The sequence below is a fragment of the Engraulis encrasicolus genome, chromosome 4 (genome assembly GCF_034702125.1).
Source record: "Engraulis encrasicolus isolate BLACKSEA-1 chromosome 4, IST_EnEncr_1.0, whole genome shotgun sequence".
NCBI lineage: Eukaryota > Metazoa > Chordata > Actinopteri > Clupeiformes > Engraulidae > Engraulis > Engraulis encrasicolus.
In genome coordinates, this window is record NC_085860.1 from 28,305,396 (window position 1) to 28,322,895 (window position 17,500).

General features: G+C 44.7%; 2 protein-coding genes across 4 annotated transcripts in view; one reads left to right on the forward strand and one right to left on the reverse strand.

The window, feature by feature from the left end:
• Positions 1-6,512, reverse strand: part of duox2 (dual oxidase 2) — a 6,910-nt gene extending 398 nt beyond the window's left edge. Inside the window, exons 1-8 of one of the 3 annotated variants that reach the window (XM_063197074.1) lie at positions 6,474-6,512; positions 4,960-5,122; positions 4,777-4,834; positions 4,505-4,639; positions 3,924-4,131; positions 2,305-2,519; positions 1,147-1,436; positions 1-730 (exon numbers count right to left, since the gene is read on the reverse strand). The exon at positions 1-730 is cut by the window's left edge and continues 398 nt beyond it. In XM_063197074.1, coding sequence (XP_063053144.1) covers positions 719-730; positions 1,147-1,436; positions 2,305-2,519; positions 3,924-4,131; positions 4,505-4,639; positions 4,777-4,834; positions 4,960-5,106 — 1,065 coding nt within the window. In that variant the 5' untranslated portion in view covers positions 5,107-5,122; positions 6,474-6,512 and the 3' untranslated portion in view covers positions 1-718. Of the gene's footprint in view, positions 731-1,146; positions 1,437-2,304; positions 2,520-3,923; positions 4,132-4,504; positions 4,640-4,776; positions 4,835-4,959; positions 5,271-5,572; positions 5,631-6,473 lie in introns of those variants that run through there. The other 2 variants (XM_063197073.1, XM_063197072.1) reach the window with 2 other exon arrangements.
• duox (dual oxidase) overlaps positions 6,158-17,500 on the forward strand; it is a 47,642-nt gene continuing 36,299 nt past the window's right edge. Inside the window, exons 1-9 of the mRNA XM_063197797.1 lie at positions 6,158-6,221; positions 6,409-6,492; positions 6,608-6,772; positions 7,216-7,403; positions 8,120-8,321; positions 9,900-10,066; positions 12,338-12,398; positions 16,638-16,734; positions 17,484-17,500. The exon at positions 17,484-17,500 is cut by the window's right edge and continues 74 nt beyond it. Of these exons, the coding sequence (XP_063053867.1) occupies positions 6,158-6,221; positions 6,409-6,492; positions 6,608-6,772; positions 7,216-7,403; positions 8,120-8,321; positions 9,900-10,066; positions 12,338-12,398; positions 16,638-16,734; positions 17,484-17,500 (1,045 nt within the window). The remainder of the gene's footprint in view (positions 6,222-6,408; positions 6,493-6,607; positions 6,773-7,215; positions 7,404-8,119; positions 8,322-9,899; positions 10,067-12,337; positions 12,399-16,637; positions 16,735-17,483) is intronic.

Here is a 17,500-nt window from a genome sequence, read left to right on the forward strand (position 1 = left end):
TCCGTCGGTCTGTCTGTCTGTCGGTCAGTCTGAAATGCACTCTTTAAATTGAAATTCTCTCCTGTGTCCGCAAGGCGGCATTGTGCATATATGGACGCATCTTTGTCCGCCTGTCGGATTTGTTTTTACTTACGTGAACAGAGTACCATGAGCACAGAAGGAGTTAAAAACTTTTTTGTTTTACAATAATTTTATTACCCCCCCATCAGACATCCCATATTTACATTTCATTTACAGTGTTCATCATTCACATACTACAGTGCATCAGGCTCAGTGGATGGGACTGGTACGCAGAATCACACACATGTGCGTACACACACACACACACACACACACACACACACACACACACACACACACACACACACACACACACACACACTCGCTCACCCCTACACATGTACACACAAACAGGTTCTGTGGATGTGGCTTAATGACCATATACATGCACGCACGCACACACACACACACACACACACACACACACACACACACACACACACACACACACACACACTTACAGAAATAGTGTACATTATTACATTATTCACACTCAGTGGAGGTGCCTGGCAGGCCTTGCTGCACAGACACAAACACACAAACACATTCATTAACGCTCAGTGGACGTAGTTGGCTGACCTCAGCTCTGGTCGTGTCGCGTCAGGGAGGAGGAAGAGGAGGAGGAGGAGGATAGCCATGAGAAAGGAGGATGCTGCTGTCACAGTCTCTCCTGTATGAATGGGGTCAATAAAAACAAGACAAGAGCCACTACATGAGTGTTGTGTTTCATTGTGCAAGACAAGTGCAATATAAAGTGGCTGATGTTTTATGATACATTGCTTTTTGTGGTGATGTTGGGGTGAGAGTGAGAGAGACTCAGAGTATTTATTGCATATGTGAAAGTGTCATCTTGTGCAGTGTTCTGTAATTGTACTGTACTGTTTTGTCATGGGGGCATGGGGATCTTATCTCAAGGGCCTATCCCCCGAAGCCCAATAAATTGTTGTAATGTCTGCCTTAGAGCCTTACATCATATTGATGCTGAAAGAAACTCTTTATGAATGAGCAATCTCTCTCCTCAGACCTGTCTGGTTTAACTTTAACTAATGCTGAGCAGTAACTACAGTAAGGGTGGGTGGGACTCACCACTAATTCTGAGATGGTTGCAGGGTTCACCTTTCCTCCTTTCACCGTCACCCCTGCTCCTGTGATCACGAGCCCTTCTTGTGACTTCAACACCTCTCCTCCAATGGCTGGCAGGCCTCCTTGAATGGCCACGCCCTCCAGGAAATTGGCGTTGAGGTATCCGTGAGGGAACGCCCCCAGCTCGTCATCATCATCATCATCACCGCCAACGCTGAACGCCTCCCTAACCCACTCCGGAACCAGCCAATCCAGTAGCACTACCATGCAGCCAATCAGAACGCACAGCACACCTGGACACAAAATCACAGGGAGGTCAGAGGACACTTCCACTCAGGGAACAAACACACAGGTCAGGACAGAGCACCTCTATCACACACATGAAGTATATTTAAAAAATATATGTTTTTGGTAAAATGGATCTTTTAAGGCTCCAAAGATCTCTCTCTATGGAAGGCGTCCCAAAACTATATACACACTTAAAATTGTAAATGATGTGTTTATTGTATGTGTAATTGTAAAGTATGGGTTTATTACGATTGTGTATCCGGGGACCCAAGTTTGATTCCGGCTCGAGGTCATTTCCCGATTCTACCCTGTCCTGCTCTCCCACTCACTTCTCTAGCTCATTTAAGGCATATAAATCACCTAGAAACATTTGTATTCTATTTTACAATGTTCGTCATCCTACAATTATTTACTTTACTATACAGGTATATGCATTTTTGGGATGCCCTAAGAGCTCCCCTAAGACCATCCAGTCCTGATGTATGATAAATACATGAGCGTAGTAGGTGGTGTTCTAAGTCAGTGTTTCTCAACAGGGGTGCCGTGGCACCCTGGGGTGCTGCGGGCCCCCCTCAGGGGTGCCGCAGAAACGTGGCTGATAAATTATGTAATATAATACATATTTTTCTAAATTGATAAGTTAATGCTAGTCAGTGGAATCTTTCATCTGCCATTTACGCACAATCAGTCAGCTGCAACTTCAAACGTAGGTCGTGTGACGTCTCCAAATGTGTTACCTTTCTAAGCTTGTGTGGTATCGGATGCCATGCCATGTTATGGCTTGTTGGTTTGGGGTGCCTTGAAGTTTTTCATGAATTGAAAGGGTGCCTCGCCTAAGAAAAGATTGAGAAACACTGTTCTAAGTTGCCATACCCGTGCCGAGAGCCAGCCAGAAGGAGTGGCTGTAGGAGGGCTGGAGGGTGGCGTCCCCGATGCTGAAGGAGCACTGGGGCAGGCCGAAGACGGTGGAGAAGGAGGCCATGGAGAAGAAGATGAAGGCGGCGGTGGCCAGCATCATGTAGCCAGCGTACAGCAGCACCGGCATGGAGAAGAGGAGGTTCGCCAACAGCCAACAGCAGAAGGCAGTCCTGAGGGGAGGAGAGGAGAGAGGTTAGGAGAGGACGAGGTGAGGAAGAGAGGAGAGGAGAGGAAGAGAGGAGGGGAGAGGAGAGGAGAGGAGAGGAGAGGAAGAGAGGAGGGGATGTGGATAGGAGAGGGGGAGAGGAGAGGAGAGGAAAGCGGAGGTGAGGAAGAGAGGAAAAGAAGAGAGGAAGTGAGGAAGAGAGGAGGGGATGTGGAGAGGAGAGCAGAACAGAGTGAAGGGGGGGGGAGAATATAAAGCAACAGGTAAGCGAAGGATGAGTGAGGAAACAAGCAGACAAGATTAGCAAAAGAGCAGTAGAAAGACAAGGAGAGTAGATAATGGAAAAGTACAGAACAGAGGGAATGAAGGAGAGGAGTGGAGAGCAACAGGAAGGTGAGTGGGGAGTAGAGAGGAGAGGAGAGGAGAAGGGTGGATGGAAAGACAAGGACAGGAGATTGTAGAATAGGAAAGGACAGTGGAGAGGAAAACATGGGGATAGGGAAGGGGATGAGTGGAGAGGGAAGGGGAGGAGAAGAGTTGAGAGCAGCAGGAAGGCGGGGTGGGTATGAGGAAAAGCAGAAGAGAGAAGAGAATAAAAAAGTACTGAGGAGAGGAAAAAAGAGTGGACAGAGTATGAGTGTGAAGAAGAGGAGAGGGCCATAGGACTCCATACCACTATCATAAATGCCCTTAAAGGGACACTGTGTGAGATTTTTAGTTGTTTATTTCCAGAATTCATGCTGCCCGTTCACTAATGTAACCTTTTTCATTAATACTTACCACCAGCATCAAATTCTAAGTATTCATTATGACTGGAAAAAATGCACTTTTCATACATGAAAAGGGGGATCTTCTCCATTTTTAGCTGCAAAAATTACTGTACTTGGACCATACTAGAAAATATTTGTTTATTACTTAGTAAACTTTCAGGTAAAGATCAAATTTGGCAATAGGCAGCCCAGTTTCAATGAGCAGCATAGTTGCAGTACCTTTTTTGACCATTTCCTGCACAGTGTGCCTTTAAGCCAGGGGTGGGAAACCTTTTTCATTCAAGGCGCCACTTCAAATTCCTACAAGAGTCATAAATGTCCTCTGAGGGCCGTACTATGAACACAAATCAGGATTTCCCCTTGCAATTTAGGCCTATGTTGAAGGGAGACACCTTTAAAACAGTCCCTACCTTCTCTAGGTCCCCTGAATATGGAAATGAATGGAAATGTAATTTCTAAGATTCTTTTGCAAAATATGTCATATTTCTTGTGAAGTTGCATAACATTAAAATGATATCGGGGCCGGACAAAACGGCCTCATCGGCCGCAAATGGCCATCGAGACATAGGTTCCCCACCCCTGCTTCAAGCATTTACAGACAATGACATACAATATTGGGGCCTGGTAATAGTACTCACCAGAGCGTGGCTGACGCGTAATACCCGGAGAATCTGTACTGATAGATGAGACCGCAGGCACTGTTGCGCGTAAACTTCTCTGCGATGTAAAGGATTGGGTTGGGAAGACCTCGCTCCAGGGCCTGCGAGTACTGTTCGTCTAGGTGCCCCGACCAGCGGAACTCCTCATTATAATCAATAGTCTCGTTAAGCTGGTGCACAGGGTTTCCTAAGGGCACATACGCGTAATAATTACGCACAAAAATATAGAAAACACGAGTCCGCGCACTACAATCTCCAGTCGACCTAATAATAATAATAATAATAATAATAATAATAATAATAATAATCACAACAATTATAATAATAGCCTAATAATAACAGCTGTATTTATATAGCACAATATCATACAATGCATGCAACTCAAAGAGCTTAACAAATGGATAAACAACATTGAATGACAACATGAAGTCAAACTACACGACATGAATAAACTTAAACTCACTTAAACATATCTTTATAAACAGTAGTACTTTGTTGTCTGGAAATGTGCCCACGCAGGCATTAAACTTATTAAGATATGTCTGATGAGTCTGACTCACCTCTGAGTGTAATGTTGATCCCGTATAACCCCACGTGAAGCCCCACCTCGGCGTTCACCACGGCATTGCTGAAAGACTTGTAGGTGCTGTTGGCTCTCAAGCTGCCCTGCGCCCAGTCAGCCGTGAAGTTCAATGCTGCATAGGGGGGCACCCATACACACAGGTGAGGCTCTGAGCAATAAGGGCTCAAGTCGAGCCACCACTCACATGAAAAAAACGTTACTTGCCTACTTTGGAGTAAAAAAAAATCGAATAATGGAATGCGAACTCACCTACAATCACAACTCCGATGAAGAGACTGACTATTATTCGGAACATCCAGAAGAACCGCTGAAATAAATTGAGGGGAAACAATTACTGGGATGCCAACACTGTATAAATATGTCAAATTTTGAAAAGGGTTACTAAGCGTCAAGGCTTCGAGACTGTACAAATACACTCCTGATTGGTCTCACCGATTTGCCGCGAATTCCTGGAAGAATGAGAAGCAGAGAGGCCGCCAGGACCAAGAAGACAAGGATGACGGTCAGCAGACTGGAGCTGAAGATGAAAGGGGTCCTTTGTAGCGTGTAGAACGGGTAAATGCCATCGTAGAAAGTCATCTTCCGTGGTCTGCGCCTGCGAGTGGGTGTCATTACAGTCGGGGCAATTAGATGTGATATCCTCGGCTTCTCCGATGAGCCGCGGATATCCTAAAGTCCGGGAATGAGAGACTGCTGGCCAGCTGGCCTCACAATTCTCCAGCAGGCGCTCATTTCAAATTGAATAGCGGAGGTAGCATATAATTACAATAGCACTCTCCACTTTATAGCGAAATGAATAAGAAACAAAAAAATCAAAATAAGATAGGCAAAACAAAAGCAATACTCCACAGTGCGTAACTGAGCGTCAAATGAAAACAAAAAACATCCCCATTGGTGTCCTGACTGTGATTTGCTGACTCTTCAAAAATAACGCTTTTTAGTTGATTTTAGAATCCAAAAATACTACCTCCAGTTCATTGTTATGGCTCTCTATTTTAGTCTTTTTTGTTGGTGACGCAAATGCAACACCAGCATAGGCACCTACCTGTTGTTGGCCGAGCGTGGAGAAGAAAAGTGAGAGAAAAGTCTGTCTGACTAGTGTGTCGGCTGAAATACAGCGCTGACGCCGAGACTCATCTCTTATATCCCCTGCTCATCCAAACTCCAGCCTGCATGATTGGCATACCTCCCAAAAGGTGTGGTGTGCACCTGCTCTGACCATCCTACCTCGGGAAGTCATCGTCTGACCCCCTAATCACACACCTGCTCAGGGAAATAAGTAGCCCATCCAAGCTCACTGCCTGGCCAGAAAGTGTTCTCTTTGTGGGCCGGTCTGACAGATCAGGTAAGCCGTCTGAACTGTTTATATGAACTTGTTCCGTTTACATTTCCTCCTACATTCTGCTTTTGACAACTTACTGATTTATTGTTACATACTGTATTTTACGCATCAGCTTTCAGCCACGAGCGCTGCCATAACAAACTAATATCGCAGTCTATGGTGTATACTGAAAGCATGGCGTTTTCAAAGATTGTGCTGTGCCTTTCGCCCTCTCTTTTTCCTTCATGGTACCCTCAAGTATTCTCACGAGTACTTGAGGCGAGTTGCGCTTGGATGCTCCGTGCAAGCATGGATTTACGCACGAGGGTGTGGAGTACTGTGTTCCTGTTGGCTGCGACCACCGTCAGTTGCAGTAAGTGGATGTTATGTCACGAATCCACCCAGACGTTTTTGCACTTCAAATATTAGCTACTTTGCCCATAAAACTGCAGACTCAAGAATACTGATGTTTAACGGTGAACATGGGCATTTCCAAATAGCACCTAACAAAGAAAATTTCCCATGTAGTAAAACCATTAAACGTGTCAATTTTCTATTAGGTTCTAAGTCAAATGTCAGCTGGGAAGTCCAACGTTATGATGGCTGGTACAATAACTTGGCTTACCACAGTCGTGGATCCGCAGGTAAGATTGTCCTCTCCACCCTTATGGATAGTATTTCATACGAAGCTCTAGTCTGACTGACGTGAGGACTGTGTCTCTGGAATGTGCGTTCTGCTTTGCAATGCGTCCACACTAGGTCAACCGCTTGCTCGCCTCCTCCCTGCGCGCTACGCTGATGGAGTATACGCGCCCCTCGAGGAGCCAAAGGTACCCAACCCGCGTGCTGTCAGCAACGTGGTCGCGAGGGGCCCGTCGGGACTGCCATCCTCTCGGAACCAGACAGTCCTCTCGCTCTTCTTTGGTAATTATGAAAGAAAGGCTGTAGCGTTTTTAATCGTATTTTTCGTTGGATAGTACGCTACTCATCTCACATACGATGCTGTGATAAGTTCACGCGTTAGAGTTATGTTAACAGTCTAACAACAGGTAGCTATATACCCTTTGGAGAAATGGCCATAGCATAATGCCACAGTACACACGCAGCGCGCGCACACAAACGTTTTGGGACACTGAATTGCAAACTGAACAAATACAAAAACTTCCAACTCAGCTGTTAAAATGCTCAATAACAGACAGCAATCATACTATGCAGTGCACTGTTCTGTGTTTTTATATGTATGAATTGTTGTCTATGCATAAGTGTTGCGAGTATGTGATGGTGATGAAGTGACACACACACACACTCTCTCTCTCTCTCTCTAACACACGCACATGCACACGCACACACACACTTGGCTGTTCCAGGCTACCATGTGTTGTCCGATGTGTTGGAGGTGCGTAGACCAGGCTGCCCGCCGGAGTTCATGCACATCTCCATCCCTGAGGGTGACCCTGTGTTCCACTGGAACGCCGCTCCGGCCCCACTACTCCGCTTCCAAAGGGGACAGTGGGACCCTGACACCGGCAAGAGTCCCAACAACCCCCGCACCCAGGTAACACACATGGGGACATGCGCACACACACATGCACGCTCGTACACACAACAACTCCCGCACCCAGGTAACGCACATGGGGACATGCGCACACACACATGCACGCTCGTACACACAACAACTCCCGCACCCAGGTAACACACATGGGGATATGCGCACACACACACATGCACGCAAGCATGCTCACTTGCACGCACTCTCACACACACATGCACGCTCGTACACACAACAACCCCCGCACCCAGGTAACGCACATGGGGACATGCGCACACACACATGCACGCTCGTACACACAACAACCCCCGCACCCAGGTAACACACATGGGGATATGCGCACACACACACATGCACGCAAGCATGCTCACTTGCACGCACTCTCACACACACATGCACGCTCGTACACACAACAACCCCCGCACCCAGGTAACACACATGGGGATATGCACACACACATGCATGCACGCACGCTCACTTTCACGTACGCGTGCACACACACACATTTATTACATATGTGGGTTGCCACACACAGACACGCTCATAAATGTGGCCCATCCTCCACACACACACACACACACACACACACACACACACACACACACACACCGATATCCTGTGTGGACGTGTGTTTATTTATCTGTGTGTGTGTGTGTGTGTGTGTGTGCGTGTGTGTGTGTGTGTGTGTGTGTGTGTGTGTGTGCGTGTGTGTGTGTGTGCAGGTGAACCAGGTGTCATCCTGGATAGATGGCAGTTCCGTGTACGGCTCCTCCAGCTCTGTATCCGACGCTCTGAGGAGTTTCACAGGGGGCCTGTTGGCGTCGGGGGCGGAGCCTCGACTTCCGAGACAGAGCGGCGGCAAGAACCTGATGTGGAGTGCCCCAGACCCATCCACCAATAAGATTGGCTCTGCTGGTCTCTATGGTAACCAACCTGCGATGATGTAGGAAACTGAATGTGTGTTTTGGAATGTTATGCAAGATTTTTATTTTACAAGTTTACGTAAACCAATACACTCAAACAAAGAGGGCCTCACCAAATAGTTTGCCTGGCTGTCACACCAAGCTTGTAGCAGATTCTTTCCTCTCTGTAGCACTGGATAGAGTAACAGCAAATCATACAGTGTATCATCATTTCGATCATGACACATTCATAGTATTTTCACACTGGAAAAAAAAAAAACAGAGGACATAAATGTAATCAGCAGCATTGTAGTTAGAAAGACAGTTGTCTGGGAAAGACAGTTTTCTTGTTCCAACAGTCCTAAACAGTCAATCAGTTGGGGTACCATGATGGAGAAGAAACTAGTTTAGACTTGGATTGTTTTGTGCGTGCACTGGTGTGTATATTGTCTCGTTAGCCACAGTTTCACCATCAGGTATTGTTTGTGGTCCAGCTGTTGTGTTCTCAGCCTATTGTGTGGTGTGGCTCTCGCCCTGGTTGGCATTATGTGGGACAGCCAAGATGGTCTCAGCTAATTGTGTAGTGTTGCTGTCAGCCATTGTGTGCGCTATTGTGTAGTCAGCTATTGCTTAACTCCTGAGGCCTATACTAACTCCTGTACTGTGCTTGAGATATGAGCGTCAAACCATGGGGCACCTAAGTCTCCACCCCTTCCGGGCGGCTCGTGGTACTGGGAACGCAAAAACTTTTGACTGGGCTGTAATGGACTGGTCAAAGCTATTTTACGATCCACCTCGCATTTCCTCGTTGATCACACATATGCTGTGCCTCAGAATTAATAACAACCAATGGTGTGCTTGTTGACTTCACTTGGCAAGCGATTTTTGAGTTGTGTGTGTTCAAAAATATGTAATTATTTGGACTACACAACAGACGTTGCATGTCCGACGTGCAGCCACTTAGGCCACGGTGCAGCGTTAGGGTTGGCTGTGCCTCGGTTCACGTCAGATATGCGAGGCGCACGTGTAGTCTCTAACACAGTTTTGAACAAAAACTAAAATAACGTTTCTTGCGTGTCGAAAATGAGTGGTCTTAAGACGCATATCCAATCCTTTCAAATTCACTGTCATCATATGTGAAATCCGGAGCACATGCCAAACGGGATGAGGATTTAGCTTGACTCGCTCCATTAACTCGCATTCAAAATTTTGAGAGCTCCAGCCCCACGGATCGGAAGTAGAAGGGCGTGACTTAGGTGCCCCATTAGATTCAGGGTCAAGGTGGAAGTCAACTCTCATCTCACGTGCCCCACATCTGGTGGGCATGATTACACGGAGGCAGTGGCGTGCACAGTCGTTTGGGGTGCTGAAGGTGCTGAAGGTGGTTGGGGGCATGTGGAACTTCCAGCTGCCTTACTAGATGCTGATATACATATTATATCGGGGCATTATTGTCACATGCTTTTGATCATGAAGCATTTGTGGATTGTCATGTATAGTATATTGGGACAAAAACGTCAAACAAAAAACACAAATCATGTTTTCACTGCTGTGTTTGGTGTGTCCCTGTATGTATGTGTTGGTGTTTGTGTTTGTGCAGAGCTGGGGAATGCCTGGGCCAATGAGAACCCGTTTACACTGGCAGAGGGCGTGGTCTGGTTTCGCTACCATAACTACCTGGCATCCAAGCTGCACCGGCGCCATCCTGATTGGTCGGATGACCAGCTCTTTCACGCAGCCAGAAAGAGGCTCGTAGCCACTCTGCAGGTCAGTGTGTGTGTGTGTGTGTGTGTTTGTGTGTGTGTGTGCGTGCATGCGTGTGTGTGTGTGTGTGTGTGTGTGTGTGTGTTTGTGTTGGTGTCCAGGGTGGACAGGTAAGATCTCTCCACTTGTCATGTATGTCAATTACACACTAGTCAGTCTTGAGGATTTCTAAACCACAGGCAGCGGAGGCAAGATGTGTCTGTGTATGGTTAGTTTCATTCAGCTAAAGTTGTGTATCAACATACAACCGTTCACAAAAGGTTTCAGATATTTGGGGTTCAGGTGAAAACATCAGTATGAACCTAGAAAAAGAACCTTCCACAAATCCTCATCTTCAACCAAAACTTCAAGCACAGAGGCACATTCAGAAAAACTTTATAACCCCCCCACACACACACACACATACACACACATACACTTATATTCTCAAATACAAATACATTCATCCTCAGAATTACGTAAACACAAAGCATGCTTCCATTCCAAAAACATTTCAGGACATGCTTCCTTCCAACCTGCAAGACACCACACATACACATTCAGAACCTCCAACACAACGGAAGCGTAGTCTACATTATCACCAGTACACATTTTACATGTTGCACTCCACTGGTACTGAGTTAGCATCCTAGCTGTGAATGTCTGTAAATATGCGTGTATATGTGAGACTGTGTGTGTGTGTGTGTGTGTGTGTGTGTGTGTGTGTGTGTGTGTGTGTGTGTGTGTGTGTGTGTGTGTGTGTGTGTGTGTGTGTGTGTGTGTGTGTGTGTAATGCTGTGTGTGTGTTGCGTGCACTAATGACTGCTAAAGTGCTGTGCTAAGCTGCTTGTGGTGGCACAGGTGTGTAAGTGCTCTGGTGGTGGTCAGTTTTACGCACACATACGTAGGCCATGTATGCACACACACACACACACACACACACACACACACACACACACACACACACACACACACACACACACACACACACACACACACACACACACACACACACACGTACGCATGCACACACACACACACGCACACACGCAAGCACGCACACACACACACACACACACACACACACACACACACACACACACACACACACACACACACACACACACACACGACTATGACAACACACATGCACACGAGTAAGACCGCACACAAACACTCCCGCTCGTGTCTACGTATGCACACAGACACAAACGCACATGCACATGTATGTGGAGCCACACTCCACATAGGTGGAAAACAACAGAGGCTGTGCATGTGTGACATGTTATTATATAGGCTAAACCACTTACCCTTATTGCCAGCTTGTGCTTCATCCAACTGTGCATGGGCTTCTACTGTCTTACCTCCTGAGTCTTTAATTACTGGTATTACTCTTCTTTTTGTCTTCTATACTGAATATTTTAGTTTTTTTTATCATCTTATTTAGTTTTTTGTATAAACTCTGTACAAGATACTATATTCAGGTAAGCCGACAGGGGGGACAAAGCGGTCAGGTGTCCTGGGTCCAGGGAGAGGGGGGGAGAGAATCTGGTCCCAGTTACATTAGTGGGTGGGGGACCTTTGATATGACTTTGTCCCGTGCCTGGCAAAAGCTGTCAGCAGCCCTGACTATATTTCTTCTGTTATAGCTCATGGATGCATATGTAACTAACTGCAACTGGTGTCGGGAAATGCAAAGCGGTTTTTTTTTGGGGGGGGGGGGGGCTTAAAGGTTTAACCTTTATTGCGATAGGACAGTGTGAGAGAGACAGGAAATGAGTGGGGGGTGAGAGAGACAGGGGAAGGATCGGCAAATGACCTGGGCCGGAATCGGAGCCGGGTGGCCGGGGTAATAACCCAGTGCCCTACCGTTAGGCCACGACAGGGGGCAGCCCTGACTATGTTTCTTCTGTTATATCTCATCAATGCCTATGTAATGGAAATGCAAAGCTATTATTATCCAGTGTTAATATAGTGAAAACTCTCCCTGTGTCAATGTGAGCCTGTTTTGGAGTGGTAATACAGTTGGTTTGTAGTTGTTAACATGTTTTGTCAGAGGACGCGCTCAACTTCTTGGAAAAAATGAATGTCTTTGGGTGCGCGATGAAAGGTACCAACTGAAAGAAGAAAAATACTCACCCACAAACTAAGTCTCATTATTTATTCATAGATTACCATCATGCCCAAAAGCAAACGCTTTTCGGCTATCAAGCCTTCATCAGTGCATACCACGAAAGCCGAAACGCGTTTGCTTTTGTAGTTGTTAACTCATTGCTGCTCCTCTTACCTTTCCAGAACATCGCTGTCTATGAGTGGCTGCCCAGTTACCTGGGGAAGCCGCTGCCCCCTTACACAGGTAATGTATTTGTAGTGTCTCTCTCTATGTGTGTGTGTGTGTGTGTGTGTGTGTGTGTGTGTGTGTGTGTGTGTGTGTGTGTGTGTGTGTGTGTGTGTGTGTGTGTTTGTGTGTGTATGTGTGTGTATGCGTATGTGTGTCTGTGGCCGTGCGTGCCTGTGTGTGTGTGTGTGTGTATGTGCACTGTATTCCCCAACATGTTCCACGAACTCTAAACTTTTGTGGAAACTTATTCCCGTTAAAGTTTTAGTTTTGTGACCAAATGTTTTATGTAAATACTACATACATGCATGCATATGCAGGACACAAAATCTTTCAGAAGATGATCAAAAACTTTGAAATGACTGAAAAGATTGAAAACTTTAATTCAATAATTAGATTTTTTGTTTTTAGCAGCCCAAGTCAAGTATGTACTCTAAACTCTAAAATGCACAGAAACAATGGTTTACACAAAAGATTTGAGTTGAAAACTAAAACGTTTGTGTAAGTCTTACATAAAATCAGACATGTTATGTGAAAACAAATGTTATGAGAAAAAATAAAATCTTGAATGTTTTAGTAGCTGCTACTCAAAGATCTAACATGCTCCATTGACATAAATATTTCGAGAATGGTGCAAAAATCAATGCAATTAGTACTAAGCAGACAGTTAAATTTTTTAAGTAAACAAGCACAGCATTGTTTAGCTATATTGGCTCTAAGTTTTTGATTCCAAAATTAAAAGTTTTATGTTTTCCCATTTTAGAGCCCCAAAAAAATCTTGGTTGGTTTATTCATTGGTTGGTTTATACTAATGCACTAGGCTACCACCCCTCTGTTTAAACCAAATATAACATGAGCTTTAATTCCACAAACATGAACAATGCTTTATATCAAGTTTTTATTTTATTTTGTTCCATGTGGTTGACAAACAAAAACAGTAGACAATAACACAACAATCATACAATACACAACAATCTAAATCTAAATCTAAAATTTAGACCACACAATCAACAGTCAATATATTACAAAAGAATCAACCTCAACACATTAGGCAATTTAGTCATTTATTTGTTGTCCATTTCTGAATCTTTTATTAGGAGTTGGTGGCTGAAGGAGATCCATATAGCCTAACTTACAATAACATTTCTCCCAAAATAGTGTCAGACTTCACAACACAGTCAGTTGTTTATCCTTTGGAGTGTAGAGCTGATGGATCATAGAGTTCTGGTGGTCCCATATCGGCTGCCTGTGGAGCATACATAGGCCTAATAAGTTTAAGGCTTTCATGAGGACTTGTTGGATTAGGCCCCTACAGCATGATTGCTACACTGGTTTATACTGAAGTTCAATGTGCAATATGTCATCATGAAAATGCAACGCATCACTTGCAAATACACTGCAGATGTATGATACAGGAAAAAGATTTGTATGAAAGGCCTACACAGTGCTAGCCTAACTAGCAGTAGCTAACATTCTAAGCTAAGTTGCTAACAAAACATACACCCAGTGTAGCATCAAGAGCACCTAATGTCACACACAGCAACATAGTAAACTACTACACATACACACCAATACACTTTTATGGGTCTTTTCTTACCTTGAAGTGAGGTTGATAGACACATTTTTCCATGCCAAGTTGTCAGTTGTGGTTTGATGGTCACGTGGTGTTGAGTAAATCTATCCCCCATTGACAGATTCACCATTTTTAGAGAAGTTTGTATTTTATGTTACATTTTAATAAAATAGGGTTTCTATGGTTCTGACATGGATGGGTTCTTCTTTACACAAAGCAGAAGCTTGTAAAGAATTAAAAAAAACAACTAAAACAACCAAAAAAGTGAGTGACCCAGCCTTAGGATTCGAACTCTCAACCTCAAGATAAGGACATGCCAATATGGCTATATGCAGAGGACTATCCCCTACACCACTCAAGTTAGCCCTGTGTGTTAGAAAGTATTGGACTTACTCATAATTAACAGTCAAATGTGTTTCACACATACTTTCCACTTCAAATTCGACCAACTGACATCATACCAAAACAATGATGTTTGAATGTGATTTTTTTTTTTTTTTACTAACATCCTGTGCTGGGAATCGAAGTTGAAACCATCATGTTTTGAGGCCAACTGCTTAACTGTTAGTCCATGACTGCTCAAGCCCAACACGCTGACATCCATAGTCTCATATCTCAGATACTGTATAGTTCCAATTGACATGATTTAAAGAATTTGTAACTTTCACAGTTTCGAGAGAAATAAACAATAAATATCTACTTGAGTGTTTTTTATTGGTAATACAGGATTCAAACCTGCAATCCTCTGATCTTGTGGCCATTCCCCTATCTAGACCACAGCAACTCAAACATTGTCTTGCTTTACCGAAGCCTTTTTCTTTTGTAATTTCGCTCAAAACTAAATGTGAAAAATATTGCTAATTAAAGCTGGAGTCATGGGTCTGGTGGCCATCTGAACATTTTCATACCATGTTCTAGGAAGTAGGTAAGGTTATCTCCATGTTGGGGATTGAACTTGCAACCTTTGAGGTTGAAGACCAGCTGTTTAACCACTACTCCATGGTCGCCTCAGCTGTTGTCAAGACATCTAACCACTCATATGCCAGATAGAGTTCCAATTTACAAACTCAAAGACATTGTGTTCGGATGTCAGTTGTACTTAAAAACACAATGCCAACCAGAGTTAATTTATTGGTACCTGAAAACCTGTTGAGAACACCTAAAATGTTTATGTCATCTGGACATTTTTGCTATATTGAGTACTACAGCGTAAACTTTTCTAGTTCATTGTACTGTTGGGGAATACAGTGTGTATGCGTGTCTGTGGCCTGTGTGACTGTGTGTGCGCGTGTGTGGCCGGCTGTGTGTTCATGCGCGTGCGTGTGTGCAGCATGCGTGTGTGCATGAGAAAGATGGACGAATTAAGGGTGTGTGTGTGTGTGTGTGTGTGTGTGTGTGAGAGAGAGAGAGAGAGAGAGAGAGAGAGAGAGAGAGAGAGAGAGAGGGCGAGATGGGCCAGTGAGAGAGAGAGAGAGAGAGAGAGAGAGAGGGCGAGAGATAGAGAGAGAAAGAGAGAGAGGGTGAGATAGGGCAGTGAGAGAGAGAGAGAGAGAGAGAGAGAGAGAGAGAGAGGATGAGAGATAGAGAGAGAAAGAGAGAGAGGGTGAGATAGGGCAGTGAGAGAGAAAGAGAGAGAGAGAGAGAGAGGGTGAGAGATAGAGAGAGAAAGAGAGAGAGGGCGAGATGGGCCTGTGAGAGAGAGAGAGAGAGAAAGAGAGAGAGAGAGCGAGAGAGAGAGAGAGAGAGAGAGAGAAACAGAGAGAGAGAGAGAAAGAGAGAAAGAGAGAGAGGGTGAGATGGGGCAGTGAGATGGGCACGCACCACTAACCACAGTGGCGGGGATACCTGAGTTAGCTCTTGTGGTCAGCTTAGAGCTCTCACAGGACGGCAGGTGTGTGTGTGTGTGTGTGTGTGTGTGTGTGTGTGTGTGTGTGTGTGTGTGTGTGTGTGTGTGTGTGTGTGTGTGTGTGTGTGTGTGTGTGTGTGTGTGTGTGTGTTGGGGGCAGGGTGCAGTGTGTGTGTGTGTGCGTGTGTGCGTTCGTGTGTGGGTGTTTGTGTGTGTGTGTGTGTGTGTGTGTGTGTGTGTGTGCGTGTGTGTACGTGTGTGTGTGTATGTTGTGTGTGTGTTGGGGGCAGGGTGCAGTGTGTGCGTGTGTGCGTGTGTGCGTTCATGTGTGTGTGTTTGTGTGTGTGTGTGTGTGTGTGTGTGTGTGTGTGTGTGTGTGTGTGTGTGTGTGTGTGTGTGTGTGTGGAGTGTGTGTGTGCGTTCGTGTGTGTGTGTTTGTGTGTGTGTGTGTGCGTGTGTACGTGTGTGTGTGTATGTTGGGGGCAGGGTGGAGTGTGTGTGTGTGTGTGTGCGTGTGTGTGTGCGTGTTTGAGAGAGGGGGTTGACTGCTGACTAGACACCTGTGACCACAAGACCCCACGAGTCCTCCATTACTGGATAAGACTGATTGTGAAATATTGGAAGGTGTCGTATTTGTTTTGGTGTGGAGAGGGTGTGCGTGCATGTATATGTGTTTGTGTATACCCTCTAAGTGCACTTTGTGTAAGTGACTCTATAAGAGATCTTCCTAGTAGCCTACACAGTGTGTGTGTTTGTGTATGTGTGTGCGTTCCTCACACTCTAAGACTGAGTGTTTGTTTTATGTAATATTACGCATTTACTGCTCTGCTTTCATCAGGTTATCAGAAGCATGTGGACCCAGCAGTATCGCCTGAGTTTGCTGCTGCAGCCATCCGATTTGGCCTCAGTATGATGCCGTCTGGTGTCTACATGAGGTACTGCAAGATCAAGTCTGACTATTTTTTTGTCATGGTATATGATTGTAGACTGTAAGATAATAAGTGGTGAATGGTCACCGTTCATCTGTTTTGAAGTTGTAGGATTCAGTAGATATGTCTGTACAAAAAAACAATCCGCTCACATCAATTCTTTTTTTGTGCAAAGCTTTACCAGACATACAAGCTTTCGGTGAAAGCTTGCAAGTCCAGTAAAGCTTAGCAAAAAAATACTTGAATTATGTGGATATTATTGTAGTCCCATGTCCTCTGCGGTTTATTTTAGTCCAAGTAATTCTTATTTACCCGCTAACTTGGCCAAGACTCCCAGGAAGAGACATTGTATTCTGATGGGACCTTCCTGTCTATACATGACATGAGATAAAGCGATAATAAATAGGAGTACATTATACGTATATTGCTATGGTATAGGATAATAAGGTAACACTTTTTCAAATATACATATTAAGTTATGTACAGTGTTTAGTTTTAATTTCCTTCGGACTGAATTAAAGTATCTCAACTGTAACTCTACCATGATCAAACATAACATAAAATGTATTTTATTAGTCATTTGTCATTGTCATTGTAACAATGAAATTGTGCATTCCTTGTTGATTGAGGGGTAAAAAAAGAAAAAAAAGTGCAGTATGTTGGTGTGTGAGCAGAGTATACTGTATTTCATGATTCTGTGTGGATGGGTGCAGAGTACATTTCATGATTCTGTGTGAATGGGTGTGTGACATCAGGAACAGGAGCTGTCACT